Source organism: Gobius niger (genome assembly GCF_951799975.1).
Source record: "Gobius niger genome assembly, chromosome: 13".
In the NCBI taxonomy this organism is placed as follows: Eukaryota; Metazoa; Chordata; class Actinopteri; order Gobiiformes; family Gobiidae; genus Gobius; species Gobius niger.
Genome location: NC_136864.1, coordinates 31,007,621 through 31,033,003, shown reverse-complemented (window position 1 = coordinate 31,033,003; position 25,383 = coordinate 31,007,621). Strand labels below are relative to the sequence as shown.

The 25,383-nt window shown below is 44.1% G+C and overlaps 1 protein-coding gene across 1 annotated transcript; it reads left to right on the top strand.

Annotated features, from left to right (window-relative positions):
- Window positions 1-24,797, top strand: LOC306973231 (choline transporter-like protein 5-A). The gene is made up of 22 exons (XM_079570130.1): window positions 1-160; window positions 1,953-2,001; window positions 3,320-3,393; window positions 8,386-8,470; window positions 8,554-8,638; window positions 8,771-8,905; window positions 9,721-9,781; window positions 10,737-10,860; window positions 10,968-11,051; window positions 11,114-11,226; window positions 13,638-13,769; window positions 14,823-14,922; window positions 15,993-16,085; window positions 18,001-18,088; window positions 18,609-18,877; window positions 18,946-19,040; window positions 19,113-19,216; window positions 21,189-21,262; window positions 21,802-21,872; window positions 22,704-22,792; window positions 22,874-22,958; window positions 24,676-24,797. The coding sequence occupies exons 1-22, from the start codon at window positions 82-84 to the stop codon at window positions 24,771-24,773; spliced, it is 2,187 nt and encodes a 728-aa protein (XP_079426256.1). The 5' UTR covers window positions 1-81; the 3' UTR covers window positions 24,774-24,797.
- Window positions 24,798-25,383: the final 586 nt, after the last annotated feature.

Sequence of the window (25,383 nt, the reverse complement as noted above, 5' to 3'; positions counted from 1 at the left end):
TGAACATCCGTGACGGTCTCTCCTCCTGCTCAGTCCGCGCGCACAGGGGGGAGAGGAGAGGAGAGAGACGCGGGGGGCTCCATGGCTCCTCACCGCTACGCCCTCACCTCTGCCGCCGCGGTCCGGAGCGAGAGCGGCGGGACATCCAGCTCCTACTACGGTGAGTGCGCTCCGGGCTCCGCTTTACGTGCCACTTCGAAGTCGTCAAAGTGGAACAATGACGCAAACAATGACTGCCGTCTGCTTTTCGCGCACACAAACTTATATGGCAGAGACACACAGCACTTATTGTGTACATGTATGCGAGGAGCGCGGGTATTAAGTCATTCTCTACAGACCTATGTAAAAAAAAAATTAAGTTCTTCGCTGCTAATAACGGGACAAAGCGCTGACGGTGCCGCGCGTCCGAGAGCGCGGAGGATTAGCGCGTATTACAGCGCACTAATGCCGTTACTCAGCTCTCGGACTATAGCGGTGTGACCAGCTGTCCCGCTTATGGTCACACTACACAGCCATTCAGACCGTCGTCCCCCGCCACACCCGTTTAGGTGATGTCCCACTGTTTCAATAAAGTCACATTTACGCACAAGTCATGAAAGGAATGAAAGGAATTGTGCCAAAGTGAAGGCCTTATATGTCCCTGAACAGCAAGTTAAATCTACTTTTATGGATCACCCAAAGCACGTACAGGAGCATGTTTTGATGACATTTTCAATATTTATTTGGTCCGTTTGACACAATTATTTTTGGCTTTTTTGTTTTGTATCCAAATGTGACTCCAGTCCAGGGGCGGACTGGCCATATGTCCATTCTGGAAGAGCACAGAAGGGCCACTGGCTCTAGGGCCACCGGTCTGGCCTCTCACTTTACCTTACCCTTACCCCCGGGCGTAACCGAGCTTTACACAAATCTAAAAGCTTAACCTCTTAACTCCCGCCTGAACCGAGAGGATCTTTTTCCTCTCGTCATCAGATTTTTTTTCCATCATTTTTTTGTTGGGTATTCAACTCATTTTTGTAACTCATTTTTTTGTCTTTTTTTTTTGTGTCAGATTTGTATCAAATTTTTGTCACTTTTTTGTCATTTTTGTGATATTTTTGCCACTTTTTCATCAATTTTTCGTCACTTTTTCGTCACATTTCCGTCATTGTTTTCGTTTCAGTTTTGTCACTATTTTCACAGCTTTTTTCCAGAAGCTTTTGGATTGGGGTAAAGCCAAACTGGAGAAAAAGTGCTCGGTTCAGGTGGGAGTTAAGGGGTTAAAAGAAAAGCCTCCAAAAACAAACATGTGCTGGAAAAGCAACAAAAAGGTGACAAAAAAGTGACAAAAACACAACAAAATGTGACGAAAACGTGACGACAAAGCAATGAAAAAAGCGATGAAAAAACAACAATAACATGAAACAAACCCCGAAAAACAAGAGACGAAAACACAACGAAAAAGTGACAAAAAAGTGACAAAAAAGTAATGAAAATGCAACAAGAACATGACAAAAATGCAGCGACAACGTGGCAAAAAGTAACCATCACTTTTCTAGATTTTAGCTTTCAAATGAGGCGTTACAGTGTTGCTCTCGAGTCAAGAAGCTTTTAGATTTGGGCAAAGCCGAACTGGAGAAAATGCTCTTGGTTAAGGCTCTGTGGTAAGAGGTTCACATATGTATTTGTGGAAGTGTCACATTTACGCTAATTTGGGCCAGGCTGACCACGGGTCATAATTGGATGAGATGAGATGAGTGGACCGGCCTGTTAGGTCCTTGATTGTTTACTTTTGGTAATGCTGTTCCTGCTCTCCTCATTTTGCAAACTGTGGCTATGGTTAAAGACTTTGCTAACTTACAGACTATCACTTTAATCTAAAGTTTCCTCGTTTTTAGAATTGATAGATGAATGGATGTGCACTAACTTTACGGATGACAGTATTTGGTGAGATGTTGTGCTGTCTGTTCCAGGAGCTCCTCATGCGTTTGACCCGTCCTTCAGAGGACCCGTCCGCTCCAGGTCTGTCCACTTTCCTCCCTCCACATCAAACCATGTCTGGTCCTTTCAGTCAAAACACAACATGGCCCCGTGACATCACAGCCTTCAGTCTTATTCTGATCAGTTACAGTCACGACACATTCAGTCAGATGTTTCTAGTGAATTTGGATGAAAGTTTTTCTAGAGCGGTGCCATGTGTAGGATCATTTTATTTAGAAATCAATTTACAAATAAAATAATGACTCAGGTAAGAGTCAGAATGTACCTAAGGAAAAGGCTACTTGAGTACTGCGAGTAACTGAGTAACTGTTGACATAACTAGCGAGACATTAAAAGGAAATGTTGGAACAATAAAAAACAAGAAGAAGAAAGTCCATGAAACATGAACTCCATCTTATTAAAGCGTCGCACTGAAACATTTCTCACTCTGGAACCAGAAACTCTTGTTTCTACTCAAGGAAGAAACAGATACTTCATTATAGAATCACTGAAATAGAAGTAAAAAGTACTACATTACAGGAGAGTGGAGTTGCCAAAATATTGACTCAAGTAAGAGTATCTTTACTTGAAAAGAATTCTACTCAAGTGGACATAAAAAGTAGTGGCCCCAATCATTATTTACTCAAGTAAGAGAAAAAGTACTTGGAGAAAATGTTACTTGAGTACTTTGAGTTGCTGAGTAACTGTTTGATTCATGTTTCAGTCATAAATGATGAGAAACAGAACAAAACAATGTAACATTTGTATATGGTCAATGTCAACTTTCTTTCAATCACACACTTAGAAAAACACAGTAAACAAGACAAGAGCACAAAAGTATGAAAGTCATAGAAGTCATAGATGTTCAGCTCAACTCGTGTTAAAAAGCCAGAAAAAGCCTTTTCATGAAAGAAACAAAACACAAAATCTTATCTCTAATCTCTTATCTTATCTTAAAACATCTTATCTTAAAAATCTATTTAAGGCGTCAAAATGAAGACTTGTCGTTTAGATTGACTCAGAGGCACAAATTAAACATTTTTTACCCACGTGAAAATCCAGATATTTCATTTGAACTTTACTCAAGTAGAAGTAAAAGGCACTCTATGAAAAAAAAGCAAAAGTACATTTAAGTACGACCCACGTCTCCAACAGTGTGTACTGAACTGCACATTTATGATGAAGTGAATTCCAGTCATGCAGCCGACAGCTATTGTTTTGAGCTTCATTTAAACTGCGTCACTACATCCTGTCTACAGCTGAAGTCTCTTTACTTGTTTTCCACACATTATTGTCAGGTATAAACCATGACACATAGATACTTGGACTTTGAGATGGTAACAAGTGTGTGTGTGTCCAGGAGCTGCACGGACGTCCTGTGCTGCCTGCTCTTCCTGTTCGTCCTCCTGTCCTACGGAGCTCTGGGCGTCCTGGGTGAGTCCTCACGCCCTCAGTGAAATAAACAGGAAGGAAAGTAAAAGTACAAACACACACGTGATCATCAGAGAGTCGCCGTACTGCACTTTAGAAACACCTCCGTCTGTTCATCAAAACATCTGACAAATGAGAAACATTGAGAACATAAAACCACAGCTGCGTTGTGGACTAATAATATATAATAAAAATATTATTAAAATAATGATAATTATAAAGTAAAGTTGATATTGTTCTGTATTATTCAATGTAATTCTTTCATTTTAAAGCCTTTTTTATTATTAGAAACAGCATTGTAAATACAAAACAAATCACAATATATTCCCCCACAATAATCCTGAGGACATCCAGTGGGACTAGGTACTCCAGTGGGGACTACCACAGTGGGACTAGGTACTCCAGTGGGGACTACCACAGTGTGACTAAGTACTTCAGTGGGGACTACCACAGTGGGACTAAGAACTCCAGTGGGGACTACCACAGTGGGACTAAGTACTCCAGTGGGGACTACCACAGTGGGACTAAGTACTCCAGTGGGGACTACCACAGTGGGACTAGGTACTCCAGTGGGGACTACCACAGTGGGACTAAGTACTCCAGTGGGGACTACCACAGTGTGACTAAGTACTCCAGTGGGGACTACCACAGTGGGACTAGGTATTCCAGTGGGGACTACCACAGTGGGACTAAGTACTCCAGTGGGGACTACCACAGTGGGACTAAGTACTCCAGTGGGGACTACCACAGTGGGACTAGGTACTCCAGTGGGGACTACCACAGTGGGACTAAGTACTCCAGTGGGGACTACCACAGTGGGACTAAGTACTCCTCCACTGTCCTCGGGCATGTGGCTCTGATCTCTTACTCCAAAGGGAATTTCCTTTTCGCAAACGTTGGTTTCACAAATACTCAGAGTACCAACAAAGCACCCAGGCCACACCCAAACTCGTCCACTCCTGGTGCCTCTACTGGAGACGTGGATAGCACATGGCCTCGCTGTCCTGGTTTGTCTGGGTGCTTCTGTTTCTCGAATCAAGGCACATTTCCCTTGAACGAATGTAGCAGGTTTCAAAGACATGCTGATGGAGTAGTCTGAGCTCACCGGTGGACGGGGCGATGACTTCATCCTCTGTAGAGACTCAGGCTGCAGCTCCTGAGACCAAAACAGCAGCAAAATATTACACACACCAAAGAATTTTTAGAGATCCCGATTGTTTGAGTTTGGGGTTTTTTCATTCACATTTATTCAGTTGGTGTGTGAGCTCTTCCTAGATTGTTTTGTGACTCGGCAAATTCCAAACTGTTTTGTTAGATAGATGTCCTTGGTAGCTCTGAGCCATTTGTTCCTCACCTCGTTCACGCTATGGTCAGTTTGTTGATTTATAGCTTGTGTACCTCCATGAGCGGTGGAGCTTTAACGTCAACGTGAAAACGAGACCCAAAAATCCCACATTATTTACCTTCTATGACATTTTGTTGACTTGCGCCTTCATCTTTGTCCTGAAATCACCGAAAGTCTGCCACATTCCGCAATCTACTGTGCCTTCTCAATTCACAAAAACACGTCCAGTGTTTTTGTAAAGCTCTCACCCTCCTACTCAGCGCTACGCAACCCAAATATGGTCATTTGTGGAAAACTAAGCGAAAGTCTGCGGGGGCATCTCCAACTAAACTCGATGTCCAGAATCCAAACTGTAAAAGTCTTGTCATGAATGTGTTGGAGAAGAAACAGGAGACTTTAGCACGTCAACACGTACAGGAACAATGAGGCAAACATCACACAGACAGAAAATCCCACACGCCATCAGTCCGTCCAGCTGTCTCTTCCAAATTTCTAATGTATCAGCAACACTTTCCTGTTTACCAAAAATACTCACTGTTCACTGTTCGTGCGTTAATGGGGTTTTTCATTCTCCTCCTCCACTACTCCACTACTCCACTCTACTCCTCCAGTACCCCACTCCACTCTGCAGCGCTCGTCGGGTGACATCATGCAGGATGACATCACCCCGTGTGCTGTGAAAAAAATAGAATGAAATGAACACGTGAGCGCCGTCCTCCCGCTGCGGCTCCGTGTTTGCTCAGAGGAATCTGTTCTGTCACCGCACGAGTCCTGTCTTCACTGCTTTACGTTGTGATGTGCCTCACAGTGTAAGGAATGGTTGTGTAGGCTCTCAGTCGTCCAGGAAATCGTCCATCGGAGTCATGAGAGCGAGGTTCAAATTCAAAAAGGGAAAGACTGTGTCCGAGAGGTGTAAAGGAAGTCTTTGTTTCAAACAGCACAGAATCACGTTGAACCAGGGAGTGGCCTCAGACAAAATCATCCTCCACTTACTTCCTTAAAACATTAAAAACACTCAAGAACACACTGTTAATGAAATTCACGTGATAAAGTCGTGTACAGACGCTGATCTCCTAAAACACAAGTTTGACTTTTACATGACACCACTGTTCATTTTGTCAACTCAAATATTTGGTAACACGTAAAGGATCTGCATCCTGCTATTTTAGCCATTCCAAAGTAAACTATAGGCATTTATATGATATATTGTATCTACCACTATGGAGTACATTTTTTTGTGAGAAATATAAGTATTTTCTGTTTGTTTTTTTGCAAACCTGGAAGACACAACGCTTCGATTCAGTTAACTCCGCCCCCTCTTTCCGAGCTAATCCGCCCATGTATTATTAGCTGCAGGAAATATAAATATCACAGCAATAAGTGAAGTTACTTCATGATGCAGTTATAAGGAGTTGACATCTGCAACACAGCTTCATAAATGGCTAACACACACACTAACACACACAACAACACACACGCTAACAAACACACCAACACACACGCTAACACACACGTAACACACACGCTAACAAACACACCAACACACATGCTAACACACACGTAACACACAAGCTAACACACACAACAACACACACGCTAACAAACACACCAACACACATGCTAACACACACGTAACACACAAGCTAACACACACACCAACACACACACTAACACACACAACAACACACACGCTAACAAACACACCAACACACACGCTAACACACACGTAACACACACGCTAACAAACACACCAACACACATGCTAACACACACGTAACACACAAGCTAAGACACACAACAACACACACGCTAACAAACACACCAACACACATGCTAACACACACGTAACACACAAGCTAACACACACACCAACACACACGCTAACACACACGCTATCACACACACTAACACACACACCAACACACACGCTAACACACACGCTAACACACACACCAACACACACGCTAACACACATGCTAACACACACGCTAACACACACGCTAACACACACACCAACACACGCTAACACACACGCTAACACACACGCTAACACACACACCAACACACGCTAACACACACGCTAACACACACGCTAACACACAAGCTAACACACACACCAACACACACACTAACACACGCTAACACACAAGCTAACACACACACCAACACACACACTAACACACGCTAACACACAAGCTAACACACCCGCTAACACACACGCTAACACACACACCAACACACACGCTAACACACACGCTAACACACAAGCTAACACACCCGCTAACACACACACCAACACACACGCTAACACACACGCTAACACACACGCTAACACACACACCAACACACACGCTAACACACACAAGCTAACACACACAACAACACACACGCTAACACACACGCCAACACACACGCTAACACACACACCAACACACGCTAACACACACGCTAACACACAAGCTAACACACACACCAACACACATGCTAACACACAAGCTAACACACACACCAACACACACACAACACACACGCTAACACACACGCTAACACACACACAACACACACGCAAACACACACGCTATCACACGTTTTGATTGACTCACAGCTCTGTCCCGGCCGCTCCATCGGGTGTTAACGTTGTGGGACTTGCATTGGTTATAAAAGTTGATCCACTTTGGTTCTGGCCAAGGTTCACAAGGCATCAGTGACGGTCACAGAAAAACACTATTTTGGCTGATAGTCGGAGTTTGCAGATCACTTCAGGGGAAAGATAGACTCTGTTAGATGCAACTTTTAATCCCCTCAGAATATTATTGTTTATAGTGCTTCTCAGTGTCTATCTCTACCAGAGGAAACACTGGACAGTTTTGTCCTGGTTAATGCTGAGACACTTGATAAAGTTTTCTCCTCAGTGAGGCCCACCACATGTCTTTTAGACCCGGTCCCAACGCCGTTTTTAAAACATTCTATGGATCTTTTAGTGACGAGCTTTTAAACATGATGAATTGCTCTCTTCAGACGGGAGTCTTCCCTGCTGCCATTAAAGGGGCGGTGGTGAGGCCCCTGCTGAAGAAGAGCAATTTGGACTGTAACGATTTTAACAATTTAACAACGTAAATGAGAGAATGCTGCGTGTGATAAATATAAATCTTCAATAACCCTGCAGTTTATCCACTTTTGCACATACTACTTGTTTTGCTCATGAGTAGGGTTGGGAACCAGTAAGTTTAGGTACTACTGCTATCGGATTTTTATTTATTTTTTAGTATCGAAAGCAGGTACTGAAGAAAATGTTATGTAGAGACCAACTTTTGAGACAGGGACAGGATTGAAGAAAGTAATTTGGGTGTTTCAGCTACAATAAATTGTACAAATTTAAAAGTAAAAGACAAACATGTTAGTATACAGTAGGTATCTAAAAAAAGTATTGTTCTGTTTTCAGTATCATAAACCAAGTATCGTTTCAGTAGTGGTATCTAAAAAAATGTAACGGCACCCTGCCCTATCCTGAGCAAAGTGTTGGTAAATTATGCCCCCGCCATCTGAGATTATGAGATTAAATCTAAGAACATTGTGAATGTGCATGTTCAGCTGATCAAATGTACAGTGAGAAGACTGAGTCCTGTTTTGCTGTCATGCTTGTGCTGCAGCCTGGCTCCATGGAGACCCCAGGAAGGTGCTCCTCCCTACGGACAGCCGGGGCCAGTTGTGTGGGCAGCCGGGCACCGTCAACCAGTAAGCACTCGATGAACACTTGGTAATGCATCTGTAACTGTCCTTCGTAAATGCCAGTAAAATGCTTGTGTGGTAACTTCCAGGGACAGGCCGCTGCTGTTTTATTTTAACCTGCTGAAATGTGCCAACCCTGCCGTCCTCATCAACCTGCAGTGCCCCACCACCCAGGTACATGTTCCATCATTGCTTTGTATCCTGTAGCCTGGCATGGACGCCTCACTGTCGAGTCAATGCCTGTGTTAGAAGCTTGAGGGTATGGGTAACCATTGATGGTAGCTGTCTGTGGACTCCTCTGTGCAGATGTGCGTGTCCAGATGCCCCAACAGGTTCGTCACATACTCAGAGATGCAGCTGCAGCAGCGACTGGGCCTGGGCCGGGGCTCCTGGGAGGAGTACAGGCACTTCTGCAGACCGGGATTCAGCAACTACAGCAAGGTACTGCAGTGGGCATACTTTAGCCAACTTTATCCGTGCTAAGAGAGCCCCAGCTCATGATGGAGGGGAGTGGGTGTCTTGGGGCTTCAAGCAAAAAGTTACTTGGGGGGTCCTACATGTATTGATTACTAGATAAAAAACTACTAGAAACATATCACCATTAAAGCTCTTGTGGGTCTAAGGGTATTTTTGAACCATTTTTTGTGGCCTGGTTTATTTTTTTGTTTATTGCTTATAAAACATAAACATCCCCTTATAATGCACCATCAAGTACTATACATCTTTGTTTCCAGACAGTTGACATAGTCATCATATTTATGTTGTAGTAGTGTTATGTGACTAATATAAACATGATAGAAGCAGGAAAAAAAGACAAAAATCAGGGGGAAATAACATTTTCTGCAAAATAAAGGGAAAAACGTGAAAATCCAAGCGTTCATGTCACTGTACCTGCCTGGACAATCATTTGTAGGACTATTCAATTTGTTGTTGCACAGCCACCGAAACAGAAGACAGTAAGTCTCTATGAGTTCCAAAGTTCAAACTATACCCACAAAGTTGTGATCGAGCCTGGAGACCCAGGTGGATTATTTATTATTTGTTAGGCAGACACACATTTGTACATTCCAAAACAAATATATGTCAGTCTCTATCTCTTTACATTCCGGAGTAATAGAAAATATGTACACACTCGTGACTGAATTTCAACTCGATGTTGGGGGGAGGGCTTATTTTTAAGCTAGTGTCACTTTCGGTTCCATTCTATCTTTCTATCCATCCAGTGATGTGTGTGACCCTCCGTTGTGTGTTTTCAGCCGGTGTCCCAGGTGCTGCGGGATGAGGACTGCCCCTCCATGCTCGTCCCCAGTCGTCCAGGTGAGGTCTCTCCTCCCAGAGCCTCCAAGCCTGGGGTCTCCAAGTGTTATTACCTACTTGAGCTACTTTTACCAAACCAAAATGTCTGAGAGCTTCTAACCCTTTGCAGATTGTCAAGTAACAAGCTCGGCCCAGTTAGTAGCTGACACTGTGGGCCCGGTCTTGTGTTTCAAAACGCAGACCTGAGCGTAACATTTTGCGTGGTTGTGGGGGAGGGAGGGTGAACATGTGCTTTTGTTTTTCAGTCATAACCGCGCTGTTAGCTCTAGTGCTAACGGCCTGTCAATCAAAGTCAGGCCCTCATTAATATACAGGATTTGTAAAATGTACCTTACAAAAACTAGCCTGGTTTGTTTCATTGTACGTAGCCCAGCGTTATCACAGGAGGAATATCTATCTTTATGTAGAAAGTTTAACAAAATTAGAAACCAGGCATTATAGTAATGTGTGAAAAAAGCAATGCTTTCTAGTGTGAAACTAGCTTGTTCTGCAGCTGCTAGAGATATTGCAGCCATGGCGGCGCCCGGTGTCGTAGGCCATTGGTTCAGACTTAAAACTACAAAGACAGAACTACAAAGACTTAAAACTACAAAGACTTAGAACTACAAAGACCTAGAACTACACACAGGCAAGAGTGGCCTTCAATAAAAGGGAGGGACTTTGCCAAGGTAAACGCCCCCAAATTGTCTATCTAGTCTGTGAACTGAGCTGGAAGCTTTAGTCTTTCGGATGAGACGCAAAACATCCTACACTTCAACTACAGAGTACGGAAGATGACTCAAGAATCATCACTGAAGATGGACAACTCCTGCATGACTGAGAGCCTACACAGACACATTTGCAGATATAGTGTCCATACTGCATATTTAATGGAGACCCCTGTTCTCTTGCGTCATGGCCCAGTCCCTGAGACACTGCTCATGTCCATTCTTCTCTTTACCTCCTGGCCCTTCAGTGTTTCAGAGGTGTCTGCCGGACCTCTCCAGTCACAACGGCACCACCACTGTGGCCAACAGAACCCAGTTTGTGGACGCTTTGGAAAACCCTCGAAGTGTCAAGGAACTACATGACGCCGCCAGGTATGACCCTCCTAAATCAACACACACAACACTCCCTACAGCCCCACTGTAAAACCAGTATGTGTCAGACTCAGAGGAAAGTCCCTGTAAACCACTGTGCTCTGCAGAGGTATCACCGGCCTGCTGGACACCAGGGAGATGGGGCTGAAGGTCATGGAGGACTACGCCAAGTCTTGGTTCTGGATCTTGATGTGAGTTTACACGGCAGAGTACAGTGGAGCTGTGGAGCTGTCTTACCTCTCCTCTCCCATAGGGGGCTCCTGCTGGCTCTGCTGCTCAGCCTGCTCTTCATCCTCGTGCTGAGGTTCACGGCCGGCCTGATGCTCTGGCTGATTGTGGTGTCCTTCGTACTGCTGCTGGCATACGGTCAGTGCCCACTGGGTTCATCCATTGAATGTGTCATATTTCTCTACGGTCGATTTCAGATCATTTCAGGGATGAGCATCTTTAATTTCCTTTCTGGTGCCAGTATTAGGATTGAATTTCAGGATTCAAAGATTATATTTGTCAATTCATTTCACAATAAATCGAAATAGTTCATTCTCTCATCCATGTTGTGGAGCAGTGGGTGGGGTGGAGCTGGTCAGGATCCTCTCTATCTGTAGAAGTTGTACATAACGGAGGCTGGGACTCTGGCTCTTCTCAACTGGCGGAATTAGTCGAGACATTGATTACTTTTCTTGACCAGTGATGTAGTGTGCATGGTCCAGGAGAGCTTCTCTGTGATGTGCACAGCCAGGAACTTAGTGCCGGTCACCCTCTCCACAACAGCACTGTTGATTGTTAGAGGAGCTGGACCCGCGCTCTTCGAAAGTCCACCACAATCTCTTTGTCTTCTCCACATTTAGAGAGAGATTGTTCTGTGTGCACCACATGGCCAGACTGCTCACTCACTCCTGCAGTTTGACTCGTCTCTGTTGCTGATGAAGCCCACCACGGTTGTGTCGTCTGCAAACTTGATGAAGAGGTTTGAGTCGTAGGCTGCGTCTGAATCTAGGAACTAACACTAGCAACTAACTCCTTAACCTTTCATGGGGTCGACTGTTAGATCTGTGCAGTCAGTGAACTAGAGCTTCAGCAGCATTTGCACAATCCGTCCATCCTTAAACAGGGGAAAGGGAAGTGACATCACCAACAGCTGTTTCTCTTCTTCTTTAAAGTTATTGGTGGAGTGCAGGCCAAACAAGACATTTAAGGAGAAAAATAAATCCAAATGATCCAAACATTTCCCTGTAGTGTTATTTTATTTCAGCAGCTGTTTCATAAAGCTACAGCAGCAAATGATCCATGTGGCTTAAGTTTCTACTAAATGAAAACAAAAGCATTTAATCCGTTTCCTGAGTTTCCTCTTTAACACTGACATGTGACTGAGCTGTGGGGACGACAACATGGATTTATCACTTTATAAAGTTTGGCTTGTGCAGAATCTTAATTTTTAATTATTATTATTTTTATTATTAAATGTGCTCCTGTCAATCAACAGTGGTTGCGCATGAATCACTCGAGGGTGGGGGCGAGGGGGGTGGGAGGTGTTGGCGCAGTGGCTTGTGGGATGGCACATAGCTCCTAATCACCGGTTAGTTAGCATCAGAGGTCCCTATGCTAAAGTGGCTATGATAGTTAGCATCAAGGCTCCTTTTCCTAACTACTTCCTAACTGACTTACCAATTCGGAAGCAACTTGCCATGGCGGACGCTGACGCACATCCGGTTTGGCGTAAAGAGCTCTTAGCAATTGGATGGTTTCGGAAGGAGCCGTACTCTGGAGTGTCGCCGACACATACAGCCTGTGGTCTCCTTGTAAGAAATGATGGTACTTTGTTCACAATACTGGTACCTGAACTACATTATTGTTAGTAGGCTACATGCTGCAATAATAATTATCTAGAACCACGAAACAGAATAATAATGCTTATGAATGCCACAAAATACTATTTCTTTGAGCAAAACCGAACACTTTCATCATTTATGTAAAGTAAATATCTTATATCATGCAAACAGTGCACGAAATATGACTCCAAACACAAACGTTGTGTTTGGAGTCATTCACATTATTTCAAGCGCTGTGGCTTGTTCCTTCCTCGTTTTTCTAACACTCTCACAAACCACTGACACTGTTTGTTTGAAATGATCACTGAATACCTGAATAAAGCATAGACATGCACTAAGCACATCTCGTTTGGAGCAGTAGAGTCAAGAGGACTGTAGAGCAAGGACCTTATGCGCATCATAACTGCTCTCACAATCACAACATGACAAATTACCACTTGCAAGAAACATTATTTTATTCTTTTGATTTGGCCTATATTTAACCAGGAAAGTCCCACTGAGATTAAGAATCTTTTTTCAGGGGAGTCCTGGTCCCAGGGGCAACCTATTGTACATGTTTTAGGGGTGGCGGAAACTGGAGTACCTGGAGGAAATTTATGCAGACATGGGGAGAACATGTAAACTCCACACAGAATCGTCCAGGTGGGAATTGAACCAGGGACCTTCTAGCTGTGAGACACGAGCGCTAATCGCTTCGCCACCGTGCCATATTATTAGGTAAATCTGGCTCAGTTGGGGCTAAAGCTTTAGTTCCTGATGGGAGATTTGAAGCAAATGCTTTCTGAAATAGAAAAGATGTCTTGAATCCGCAGACGTGATGAGTCCAGTGTGTTTGTGTCCAGGCATGTGGCTGTGTGATGAGTGATGAGTCCAGTGTGTTTGTGTCCAGGCATGTGGCTGTGTGATCATGATGAGCAGACGTGATAAGTCCAGTGTGTTTGTGTCCAGGCATGTGGCTGTGTGCGGCTGAGCTCTCCCGTCTGAAGGACACGCCTGGCTCCGAGGTCACCATCTCAGAGGTGGGCTTCCACACGGACCTGCAGCTGTACCTCCAGCTACAGCAGACCTGGACCATCCTCTGTGAGTCACACACTCACACTGTTGCTGGGACATTTACTCCAGTGTACTCCACAGTACTTCTGTAATACAGTGCTTTTTTAGATACGGATGCTTATAGTGTTGACGACTTTCATATTTGTGCTTATAGTTTTGAACAAGGAAGTGTCTCCATTGTTGGTCAAAGACAGGCTTTCTTAATTCATCTCAAATCAATACTTTAGTAATCCACAGTGAACAGAAATGATTCTGAAAGGAAATGCATGTATTTGTTCAAATGGATTACTTTAAAACAGCCATTTCTGTTTGTTTTTGTACATGTCATTTAAATCTGTAAAACATGAAAAAGTATTAATGTTGAGGATCCTCATGGAACCTTGGGATCGATAGAAGCCGTGACACTCCACACTTTGGGAATGACCTACAAGCGTCAAGGATCCTTTTCATGAATCTGGTTTCTTGAGTCTAGCACCGTGAGTCATGCAGCAGGCTTTGTGGCTGAGTGGTTAATACTCTCACCTCACAGCGAGATGGTCCGGTGTTTGAGCCACCATGGACTTCCTTTCCCAAAGCATCTGCTCTCACCCAAGCCAATCACGCAACGTTTCTCAAGAGGCCGCTCTACACTCGACCTCAATCCTCTGGTCATTTTCTGCTCGGGCTGTTCCAAACATTTCTTGCCCTTGTGCAAGCTGCCATGTAGTAAACAGGATTTACATGGAGCATTAAAAAGCTTTAAGTCATTAAATCGATTGTGCCAAAATCAAGGACTTAAATGTCATTAAAAAGCATTCAATTAGTTTCAAACTGGCATTAAATCTAATTTCCTTGGAAAATGATGGCATTGCTCAACATTTTTTACTGTTCATCGAAAATGCCAAAATGATGGTTTAGAAAAGGGGTTCCCAAACTTTTCAGGCTGCGACCCCCAAAATCACTCAACCAACAACTCTGGACCCCCTTCTGTAAAATTAGCTGATTAGCTTTTGCTTCCAAAATAAAGCTGAAATACTCTCAAATTCAAACATTTGTATTGAAAGACATGCTGTAGTGATGTGTGATGTGCCCTGTCTGCAGTGGTGGGTGTGGGGGTCATGGAGGCCGCTGTTCTCCTGCTCCTGGTCGTCATGAGGAGGAGAATGTGCGTGGCCATCGCTCTGCTGAGAGAGGCCAGCAAGTAAGTACAAATGTATCAGAAATACAGATGATTCATTCATCTCATATTATCTAATGAAAACAGCTGCACTTACATTTCAAGATACGCTCCCCGTCCAAGGAGCTCATAAGCTGGATGTAGATGAAGCCTGTGGTGGTTTGAAATATGGATTGAGGGAGGACTGTGTTGTCAGATTCCCAGAGGCAAATTATTGTTATATAAATTATTATTACAGACAACCCAAAATGATCATATTTGGACCAAAAATAACGTATAATAGGGAAAAAATGACAAAAACACTAAACTTTAAGCTATGCATATCAAAATGACATCCCCATGCAAACACAAGGCCCTGTGTTTGATGATTCAGTCAAGTTCCTAATCTCTGTGCTCAGTCCAGCCACTAGGGGGCAGTCGATATAAAATAAAGGAAAGAATTCCGCATGTGTCCAGCAGAGGGCACAGACATAGTAAGAGATCTGGATATAAACGACACATTATAGCCATGTAGTCAGTGCTTAATCTGATCCCCGCCTTTCAGTTTTTCAGGTAAAGGATCTGTGAATAATTTAGGAGGATTTGATCAGCCTGTTCCCCGAATCCATCACATCAGACCAGAAGTGTTCCTGAAGCTACTAACTTACAAATTAAGCACAGCACGTAGTAAATGGTCTCAATCACAGCTCATTATTAATATTATTTTATTGAAAAATGTTTCTCAATAGTATTCTCCTGCTATGGACCATAAACATAAATATATTTAATTATTATTATTTTTTTGACAGTACAGTTTCCCCCACCTGAGCTGGGCGGATACTTTTGCAAACCTGCTGTATATTTAACCGCCTCACCCTGTTGGCAGACTCTGGGGCTCAAACCAGTTTGGAGTAAACATTAAGGACCATCTCTCACCTCCACAATCCTGAATTATGAGCTCAAACGAGGACTAGAATGTTCACATATAGGCTAGGTTTACATGTGTGTTCAAATCGTGTCCTCATTTTGCAGTTTAGGGCAACACTGGCTGAGTTGTGATTGTGGAGACATTTTTCAATACAGGTAAATAAAGTACTGTGTTCCTTCTGTTTCAGAGCCGTTGGCCAGATCACGTCCTCTCTCTTCTACCCTGTGGTCACCTTCATCCTGCTGACCGTCTGTATCTCCTACTGGGCCATCACCTCTCTGTATCCTTCAGTCTGCCTCAGGGGGGAAGAGAAACCTCAGTTGTAGTAGGAGTAGTTGTAGTAGTAGTAGTAGTAGTAGTAGTCGTGGTGGTGGTTGTTGTGGTGGTGGTTGTTGTGGTTGTGGTTGTTGTGGTTGTGGTTGTGGTTGTTGTGTGTTGTTGTGCACCTCAGTTTAAACCACGCCAACAAAATGTATAAACATTTTTATTTAGTTTTTGACTTCTATAGGCCGCACTGGTCTATAAGCTGCAGCTGTCCATGCTGTTCTAAGGGCATTTGAAGCGCCATCAGCACTTGAAATATTGGACTATTTTTTTAACTCTTCGGGCCAGATCTGGCCTGTACCGCGCTCGGCGTGAACGTGAAGCAAAACAAAAGCACATGTTCACCCCACACTCCCACACAACCACTCTCCTGGACGCGGAGTCGATCTGGTTGGAGGAAAATGTGTGTGTCTCCACCCACTTAAATGCGCTAAGTCTGGAGTGGCAAGATCACAAAGTGCTCCTACAAAATGTCACACTATCGTCTGCGTTTTGATGCACAAGATCGGGCCCTTCGTGTGCGGCAATGGTACAGGTACATTTACTTCTATTAAAGTGTGTTAAAGGAACAGGCCACCATTTTTCCATACTGAGATGTGTTTTTACCTGAGCTTAGATGAGTTGATGTGTACCTGTCTGGTCTTTGTGTGTGCCCTCAGTCACGCAAAACGACCAAAGATGTTGTTAGCATTTGGCCTCTCCCAATATATTCCTATAACCCCAAACGGGGGTGAAGTTGCGAGCTACCACGCTCCTCCACGGACACAAAGACCAGACAGGTTCGTATCAACTCGTCTAAGCTCAGGTAAGAACATATCTCAGAATGGAAAATGGTGGCCTGTTCCTTTAAGGACTTTATTGTATTATTCTTTAAACGTCCGTGAGTTCTGTCAAGTCAAAGCGTTGCCCGCACAGCGACTCCTCCTCGGGAGTGTGGCCGTGTTTAGAGTCGCCCTCCTCGGGATGTTAGCACACACAGCCTCGGGAGTTTCCCGGTGTTTGAAGCAGCTCTGAGGAGGGTCCATGGTGACCGCTCCAGGCTGGCTCTTGATACTCGCACTTAGCTGGATATATATTATATAATAATATTATTATATTATTATTATTATTATCCTATATATTTCAGCGGTGAGAGAGTTAAATGCATTTATTTACGGCTGAAAGGTTCAAAGAGTGGGAAAACGTGGCACCTTATAGTCCTTATAGTACTTGGGTTTATAGTCCTTATAGTACTTGGGTTTATAGTCCTTATAGTACTTGGGTTTATAGTACTTATAGTACTTGGGTTTATAGTACTTATAGTACATAGGGTTTATAGTACTTATAGTACTTGGGTTTATAGTACTTATAGTACATAGGATTTATAGTACTTATAGTACTTGGGTTTATAGTCCTTATAGTACTTGGGTTTATAGTCCTTATAGTACATAGGGTTTATAGTACTTATAGTACATAGGGTTTATAGTACTTATAGTACTTGGGTTTATAGTCCTTATAGTACATAGGGTTTATAGTACTTATAGTACATAGGGTTTATAGTACTTATAGTACTTGGGTTTATAGTCCTTATAGTACTTGGGTTTATAGTACTTATAGTACTTGGGTTTATAGTACTTATAGTACTTGGGTTTATAGTACTTATAGTACTTGGGTTGGGCATACACATCAACAAATCATAATATAAAGCAAACTTCACACATCAGGCTTTTTTCCCACAAATTACTTTTCTTACAACATACTTTTATCGGGCAAAAATAATGTTTCCCTACAAAAGATTTTACAAAGTCAGATGTATGGTACAACAAACCCAAGTACTCATTTTACACTGTGTGCATCGGTCACATGTGATTTTTTCCTGAGCTCACTAACAGACACCTGACCTCATCAGGAGAGGCCGTGTACAGAGTCATGTCACCAGACCAGAGCTGTCCTCACGCCAACAGCACCTGCACCCCACAGGTCAGCACCCACCCCCCGCCCCTGACACCACTCCCCAGGTCAGCCAATCCCCCTTTCTCTCTTCATAAGAATGGTCCCACCTCTAACCTGCATTTGTCCCGTGACGGGCCGTGCCCTGCACTCATACACTGATACACTGTGGCTTACTTACTGTAATGCGACTCCTGCAAGCTTCCTTCATCTTTAGAATCTCCTCAGTCCATATTCCAACGCTGTGTCTTCAAAATGAAGCCCTTCACTTTTCAAAGCCGCATGTCTCAGAGACGGGCCGGTGTTCGTGTGGATGAGGCACTTGGTTGGGCTGAAGTCTGGGCTCAGGTCATTCCAAACAAAGTCCAGTTTAAAGTTAGGGGCAAAGATCTATTGATTACACCACACAGCCATTCCAGGATAAAAAAGTGAGTCTGGAGGCCTACGCTTGAGCTCTCCACCCCCAGCAGCTAAGGGCAAAATATCCGATTGGATGACGATACATTATGAAACACCCTTACCCTCTCTGACTTGCTCATGTTTTCCCCAGACGTTCGGCCGTTCAGTGGTCCACAGCGCCCCCTCCTGTGCGGGCTCCCAGTGCCTGTTTGCCTTTTACGGAGGAGAGACACTGCTCCACAAACACCTGCCCCGGCTGCAGCTGTTCAACCTGCTGGTGCTGCTCTGGCTGCTCAACTTCAGCCTGGCCCTGCAGCGGTGCACCTTAGCCGGGGCCTTCAGCAGCTACTACTGGGCCCGGAGGAAGCCCCAGGACATCCCGCCGTGCCCGCTCTACTCCTCCTTCACCAGGACGCTCAGGTGTGGACGCTCACATACTAAGCATTTACGACAGGACAAAACACTGAGGACCATGCTGCTGTTTGCAGGTACCACACTGGCTCCCTGGCGTTCGGCTCACTGCTCCTCTCAGTCGTCCAGCTGCTGCGGATCATCCTGGAGTATCTTCAGGCCAAGCTCACAGGTGACCTTCTCACTCCAGAGCTGAAAGTCATCCTAAAGTCGGCAGTAGTGACTGTGTGCTTACTGTCCTCAGGGCTGGACAACCCGGTGTCCCGCTTCATCCTGTGCTGTCTGAGGTGCTGCTTCTGGTGTCTGGACAGGTTCCTCCGCTACATGAGCAACAATGCGTACATCATGGTGAGGCACGAGGTCATCTCCATGTGAGCCATGAACTCAGGCTCCGTTCAGTTGCTCTCACTGTGGAGCGTTTATATCATGAGAATATGAAGTCACACTTTCCAGACTAGTGCTGGGCATACCTACATTACCGCTCCAAAGTTTGGGCTCACACAGGTCTATAGTTGCTCTAATCAGCTCAACAGTTTTCAGCAGTGAGAGTTATCTAGTCATCAATGACCTCTGACACCATTAGCTAACACAATGTACCATTAGAACCGCTCACACCTGTGTAGGTATTCCATTCAAAATCACCCGTTTCAACAACAACAGGCATTCAGCATTAACAAAGTCTAGACTATTTCTGATTAATGTAATGTTATCCTCATTGAAAAAGCAGCGCTTTTCTTTCAAAAAATAAGGACATTTTAAGTGACCACAAACTTTTAAATGTTAGTGTATACAAAAACATTTAAAACCATAAAACAGAACAATAATGTTCATTTATTCCATAAAAGATCTTTTTTGTTTATGGTGTTTTATTTATTTGAGCTGAAAGAACCAAGTCACCTCCTTTAGTGCTGTCTCTGGACCAACAGCATCCAAACTTTGTCTCTAAAGATACTGTGTAGTATTTGTTTCGGTACCTGCTTGTGATGCTTTTACTTTTAAGATACCAGTAGTACTTAAACCTATTTCTGTTTGTATGATTGAATGCAGTGGTTCTCGACTCCACCTCCAACCTAAGACATCAACCTGTGACCCAAATACAAATTATTATTATTAAACTATATATGATGTAAAATATAATATTATTTCCTGCAAACGATTGTTGAATAAGCATTTAACTCTTATAAATCTGAAATCATGACTGGGCGATTTAAGAGTTTCAACTTTAGGGGTGTTTAGCACCTGAGGGTTCGGGGAGGGGGTTCTCGCTCAGAAAATGTATAACCAAACATATGTAGTTCCCTGGAATTTGATATGAATTGATTGAATTTTATATGAACTAAAATGCAACATAATTGTAAAAATAAATATAATCAAAATGAGACATTATTTGTTAAAACAATTTATAAGATGCTAATCAGATTGTGGCATAATTGTATTTCAAGAGCATATGACAGTTATAACTATTCATTTTTACTTTCCTTTTGTGCAGAAGTGTCATGAGTGAGTTAGAGCTGTATGAGCTTCTCTCTACAAATATCATATGATCAAATCAATAATCAGGAATAACAGGAATAAGAACCTGTCATATGCTCTTCAGTCTGTGTTAGACACATATCAGTGTTGGTGGTTCTCAGTGGAGGCCCCGCCCCTGGTCCTCTGCAGCCTGTGCTCTGGCCCTTTGACCCCTCACTGACACAGGGCTGTGACACAGGCTGCACTCAGCTAGAGTCTGAAACCTCTGTCAGGACTCCTCATGTTTTACAGTGGATGTGATGCTTATAGTGACTCATTCACCTGAAGTACAGCACAAACACATCTGTTTATCAGCTGGTATAAGTCTGTGTATATGAGACGGATTTTCCAAAATGAAAAACTTGCCTAAAGCTTGTGATGTGGAGCCTCTATAACAGCTATACAATTCCTATAATCATTAGTTACTCCGTATGTGCTGTTAAAGACCAGCACCAAAGTTTAACCTCCAGGGAGAGGTTAAACGCCTCAGCAGAGTCTGAGGCGGGGTCCCGACCCACCAGTTGAGAACCACTGGTTTAAAGGAACCCAGCCCTATTCCAGAAATAATCTGACTCTGCGTGGTTTTGGTCGTGTTTTCGGTTTCTGTAGTGTTGTAGACTCAAAGTTGGGGTTTGCTTCAAGTTGGTGATTTTTGAAAAATGTCTTTCTGTGAACTGATGCACTGGCCACTCACAAGTATTACCACTCAGAGCCTGACATGTCCCACCTAAATATACCTGCATTTATGAGGGGATAAGGCCTGTAAATGAAGATGTATGTTTAATGCAGTTGTACTCAACTCCCCCAGGTGGCGCTGTATGGGAGGAACTTCTGTACTTCAGCGAGAGAGGCCTTCTTCCTCCTGATGAGGAACGTGGTCAGGTAACAGTGATTTAACCTCTTAACCCCCACCTGAACGGAGCACATTTTCTCCAGTTTGGCTTTACCCAAATCTAAAAGCTGCTTGAAAAAGAAGCGACACAAACGAGGCGAAAAAGTGATGAAAACGCAACAAAAAAGTCAAAAAGGAGCAACGGAAACGTGACAAAAATGTGACGAAAATGTGACAAAAATGTCACAAAAATGCAACAAAAGAGCAACAAAAAAGTGACAACAACGTGAGGAAAAGCTTCATTTAGATCAGTTTTGTAGGTCTTAGCTTTCAAATGAGGCGTTATACTGGCCTAAAGGCAGTGATCTTATGGATTTGGGTAAAGCTGAACTGGAGATCATTGATGATCATTTTTGTTCAGATGTCGTGAGTGACCATGTGCGTGCGTGTGTGTGTGTGTGTGTGCGTGTGCGTGTGCGTGTGTGTGTGTGTGTGTGTGTGTGTGTGTGTGTGTGTGTGTGTGTGTGTGTGTGTGTGTGTGTGTGTGTGTGTGTGTGTGTGCATGCGTGTGTATGTGTGTGTACTGCAGGGTGGCAGTGGTGGACCGCCTCACAGATGTCCTGCTGTTCCTGGGCAAAGTGCTGATCGCTGCAGCAGTAGGTAAGAGGATAACCGGGTAACAGGGTAACAGGGTAACAGGGTAACAGGGTAACCGGGTAACAGGGTAACCGGGTAACAGGATAACCGGGTAACAGGGTAACAGGGTAACAGGGTAACCGGGTAACAGGGTAACAGGGTAACAGGGTAACCGGGTAACAGGGTAACAGGGTAACAGGGTAACAGGGTAACCGGGTAACAGGGTAACAGGGTAACAGGGTAACCGGGTAACAGGGTAACCGGGTAACAGGATAACCGGGTAACAGGGTAACCGGGTAACAGGATAACCGGGTAACAGGGTAACCGGGTAACAGGATAACCGGGTAACAGGGTAACCGGGTAACCGGGTAACAGGGTAACCGGGTAACAGGGTAACAGGGTAACCGGGTAACAGGGTAACAGGGTAACCGGGTAACAGGATAACCGGGTAACAGGGTAACAGGGTAACAGGGTAACAGGGTAACCGGGTAACAGGGTAACAGGGTAACAGGGTAACAGGGTAACAGGGTAACCGGGTAACAGGGTAACAGGGTAACAGGGTAACAGTACAGATGTGGTGGTCACTAGATGACAGAGACCAGAGTTTCAAAATGCAGCCAAAAGTCTGTGCCGTCAACAGGGAGAAGAGCCAGGGGGAAAGTACACAGCCCTGAGGAGTTCCAGTGTTTCTAGTCCAAGTCCTTTGTAAACTCACTCTAACCAGCTGTTGTGCAGACTCAAACGAAACAAGCTCTGTAAGATGGTTTGTGAGAAATTGGTGAACTAATGTTTTTGTTTTTTTTCTGAAAGTGGTGCAATTATTTTGTTATCAGTTGTTTTTTGCTGTGATTCCAGGTGCAGTAGCGTTCCTCTTCTTCACCAAAAAGCTGCCCTTGCTCCAAGAAGAGGCGCCGCAGCTCAACTACGTCTGGGTCCCCCTGCTGGTCAGTCTGTGCACCACGTTTGTCCTTCTCACTGGCCGTACGTGACTGAAGCTTCCTAACTTTTTTCTCATGTGTGACCAGACGGTGGCGCTGGGCTCATACCTGATCGCTCATGGCTTCTTCAGCGTCTACACCATGTGTGTGGACACGCTGTTCCTCTGCTTCTGTGAGTGACCGCCAACACCAATCAATGTCCAGTCTCATGTGTGCTGGGCCTTTTTACACACATTCTTATTGGAGCGTTTTGAACTTCTGACCATATCGTTAGTTTGAGCTGGCCTGTAGTTGTGTTTGGTCTCATCTGAGTAATACTGCATATTCAATCCCTTTATGCTCATTTCCAAACTGGATCTGGCAACCCTACAAGTCACTGCTTTCTGATTGGATAATCAACTCAAGAACTTAATATAACAAAAAATGTGCATAGAAACAACTTTCACATCATGTCAAATCTTTCACGTCAGTAAAATGAGATCTGAACCTGCCGTTATTGGCTGTGGAAAAGCAATTACTTCAGTTTGATCAACATGTTAGGGCTCACATTCAAAAGTATCATTTTAACAAAGATTTCTGCACTTTCCACATCAAATCAAATGCACGTTAAATAAAGACAGGCTTATGATGAGTAATCAAAAGATATCACCCAGGGATATTACATTTGTACAGAACTTGTAAATATAACAAAGAATATACTCAATGTATCATTAAATGAACAAAATGAACAAAGGGAAGAGTGATTTCAGGAGAACCCGTCTTTTCTGCATAATTAAAATATATTAGTGTGAAGTGTGGAACGTTTCACCTCTCATCCAAAAGGCTTCGTCAGCGCACTAAGGTTTAGACCAGCTCACATCCAGATATAAACCACAGGGAGGAGCTCTCCTTCTTTACAAAAACTGCTTCTTTGACTCCTCGTTCAACCAACGTTTTTCTTGAACGGCCCTCAGTCTGCTGTTCACCTCCACCTCAAAGCCACTCCTTTGAGGATGGAGAGGTCAACTTGGTTTGAACGAGGAGTCAAAGAAGGAGAACCCGTCCGTGAACAGGAATGGAGGACTTTGATTTCATCTTTCTCCAGTGCACATAAGGCCGTATCTCGGGGGCTTTGTCATGTTACAGAGGCTGAAACTGAGCCCAGGACAGAACAACAGGCAGGTAATGAGCAGGATCAGCTGAGATTAGGGTCGTTCACGCTGAGATTTAGGAGTGAGTTAGGTCGTTAGGCATTACAGCATTACAAAGACTCATCACTACAGAGATGTTTACCTGCAGCTCTCAGTAAGCCAAGATCAAACTCCTCGCTGTGGTGGATATCCGGCTGCCAGCTGAGCTAAACCTCAGTGCGCTGACGAAGCCTTTTGGATGAGAGGTGAAACGTTCCACACTTCACCTACCGAGTACAGAAGATGACTCCAGAACCTTCATTGAAGATGGACAACACCTGTACGACTGAGAGCCTACACAGACAGTAAAGTCAGTGGCAGCAGTAGGAGTGTTTTTTTGGAGTCCAATACTATATGGGTGATGTAGTTTTTATGAAGCAGCAGCTGGTGATGTCACTTCCCCTGTTGTTCCCGGTCTGCCTGTGCAAACGCAGCTGAAGCTCTAGTTCCAAACTGCAGAGGGATCTGACTTCTTGACCTTATCGTGGGGCAAGGGGATAGGAGCTCGGATCAGGATATTATTTGAGGAATTCAGAAGCAGCCCAAGTGTCTACTTTAGGAACCTCTGAAGGAGCCTTCACAGAGGAATCAGAGGAAGTGGGTCAGAGAAGGAGGGAGGAAGCAGTTTGGGAAAGGGCGGCCGGTGGATTCACAGCAGAGTTTCAGAGGCAGGTGAACAGGAAAGGGAGTTTGCTCTTTCACGTCTTTTGATCTGATCAGGTGATGATCTGGAGAGGAATGACGGCAGCCCGGAGAGGCCATACTTCATGTCTCCAGAGCTGCACAGGATTCTGGGAAAACCCAAGCCATGGCACTGACGCTTGCGCAGAGGACACGCTCGGAGGGTCTCACTGTGTCTTTTTTACCTCCTTATCTCACTTTTGTATTTTATGTTTTTTTATTTTTGATACATTGATATATTGATTTTGTGCTAAAATGATGCAGCTTAAAAGTATTATAGGGGGTGCACACTGTTTTTTTTTTCGAGCTCAGACTGGTACAATAATATTCATCTGCATGGCTAACAAGCACATTATTGTCAGTGGTTGGTTAATATGTCCTCCACAATCAAGGGCTTAATGGAATGTGCTTTTGAACGGCACAGGGACCTCTCCTGGCAGCTTATTTATCCACCCCCCCACCCCCCCTTTGTATTTTGAAAACTGCACTCCAAGCTCAACTAGTGCCAACGCTCACTTCATGAAGTATCGAACGTGTAACGAACTGTACAAGACAAAATAATCACCGCAGAGCAGTACCAGCGCGAGCCACAAGAGCGTGCCACGCGTCCACAAAACTCCATATACTTCATCAAATGATTTGTTTGTCTGTCGCAATAAAGGGCTTGTCTCACACAGTTGGATCTTCATTGATTCATGTTTGCTTCGTTCTGTGTCTGGCACAGGTCACATGGCCACCGCAGCAGTG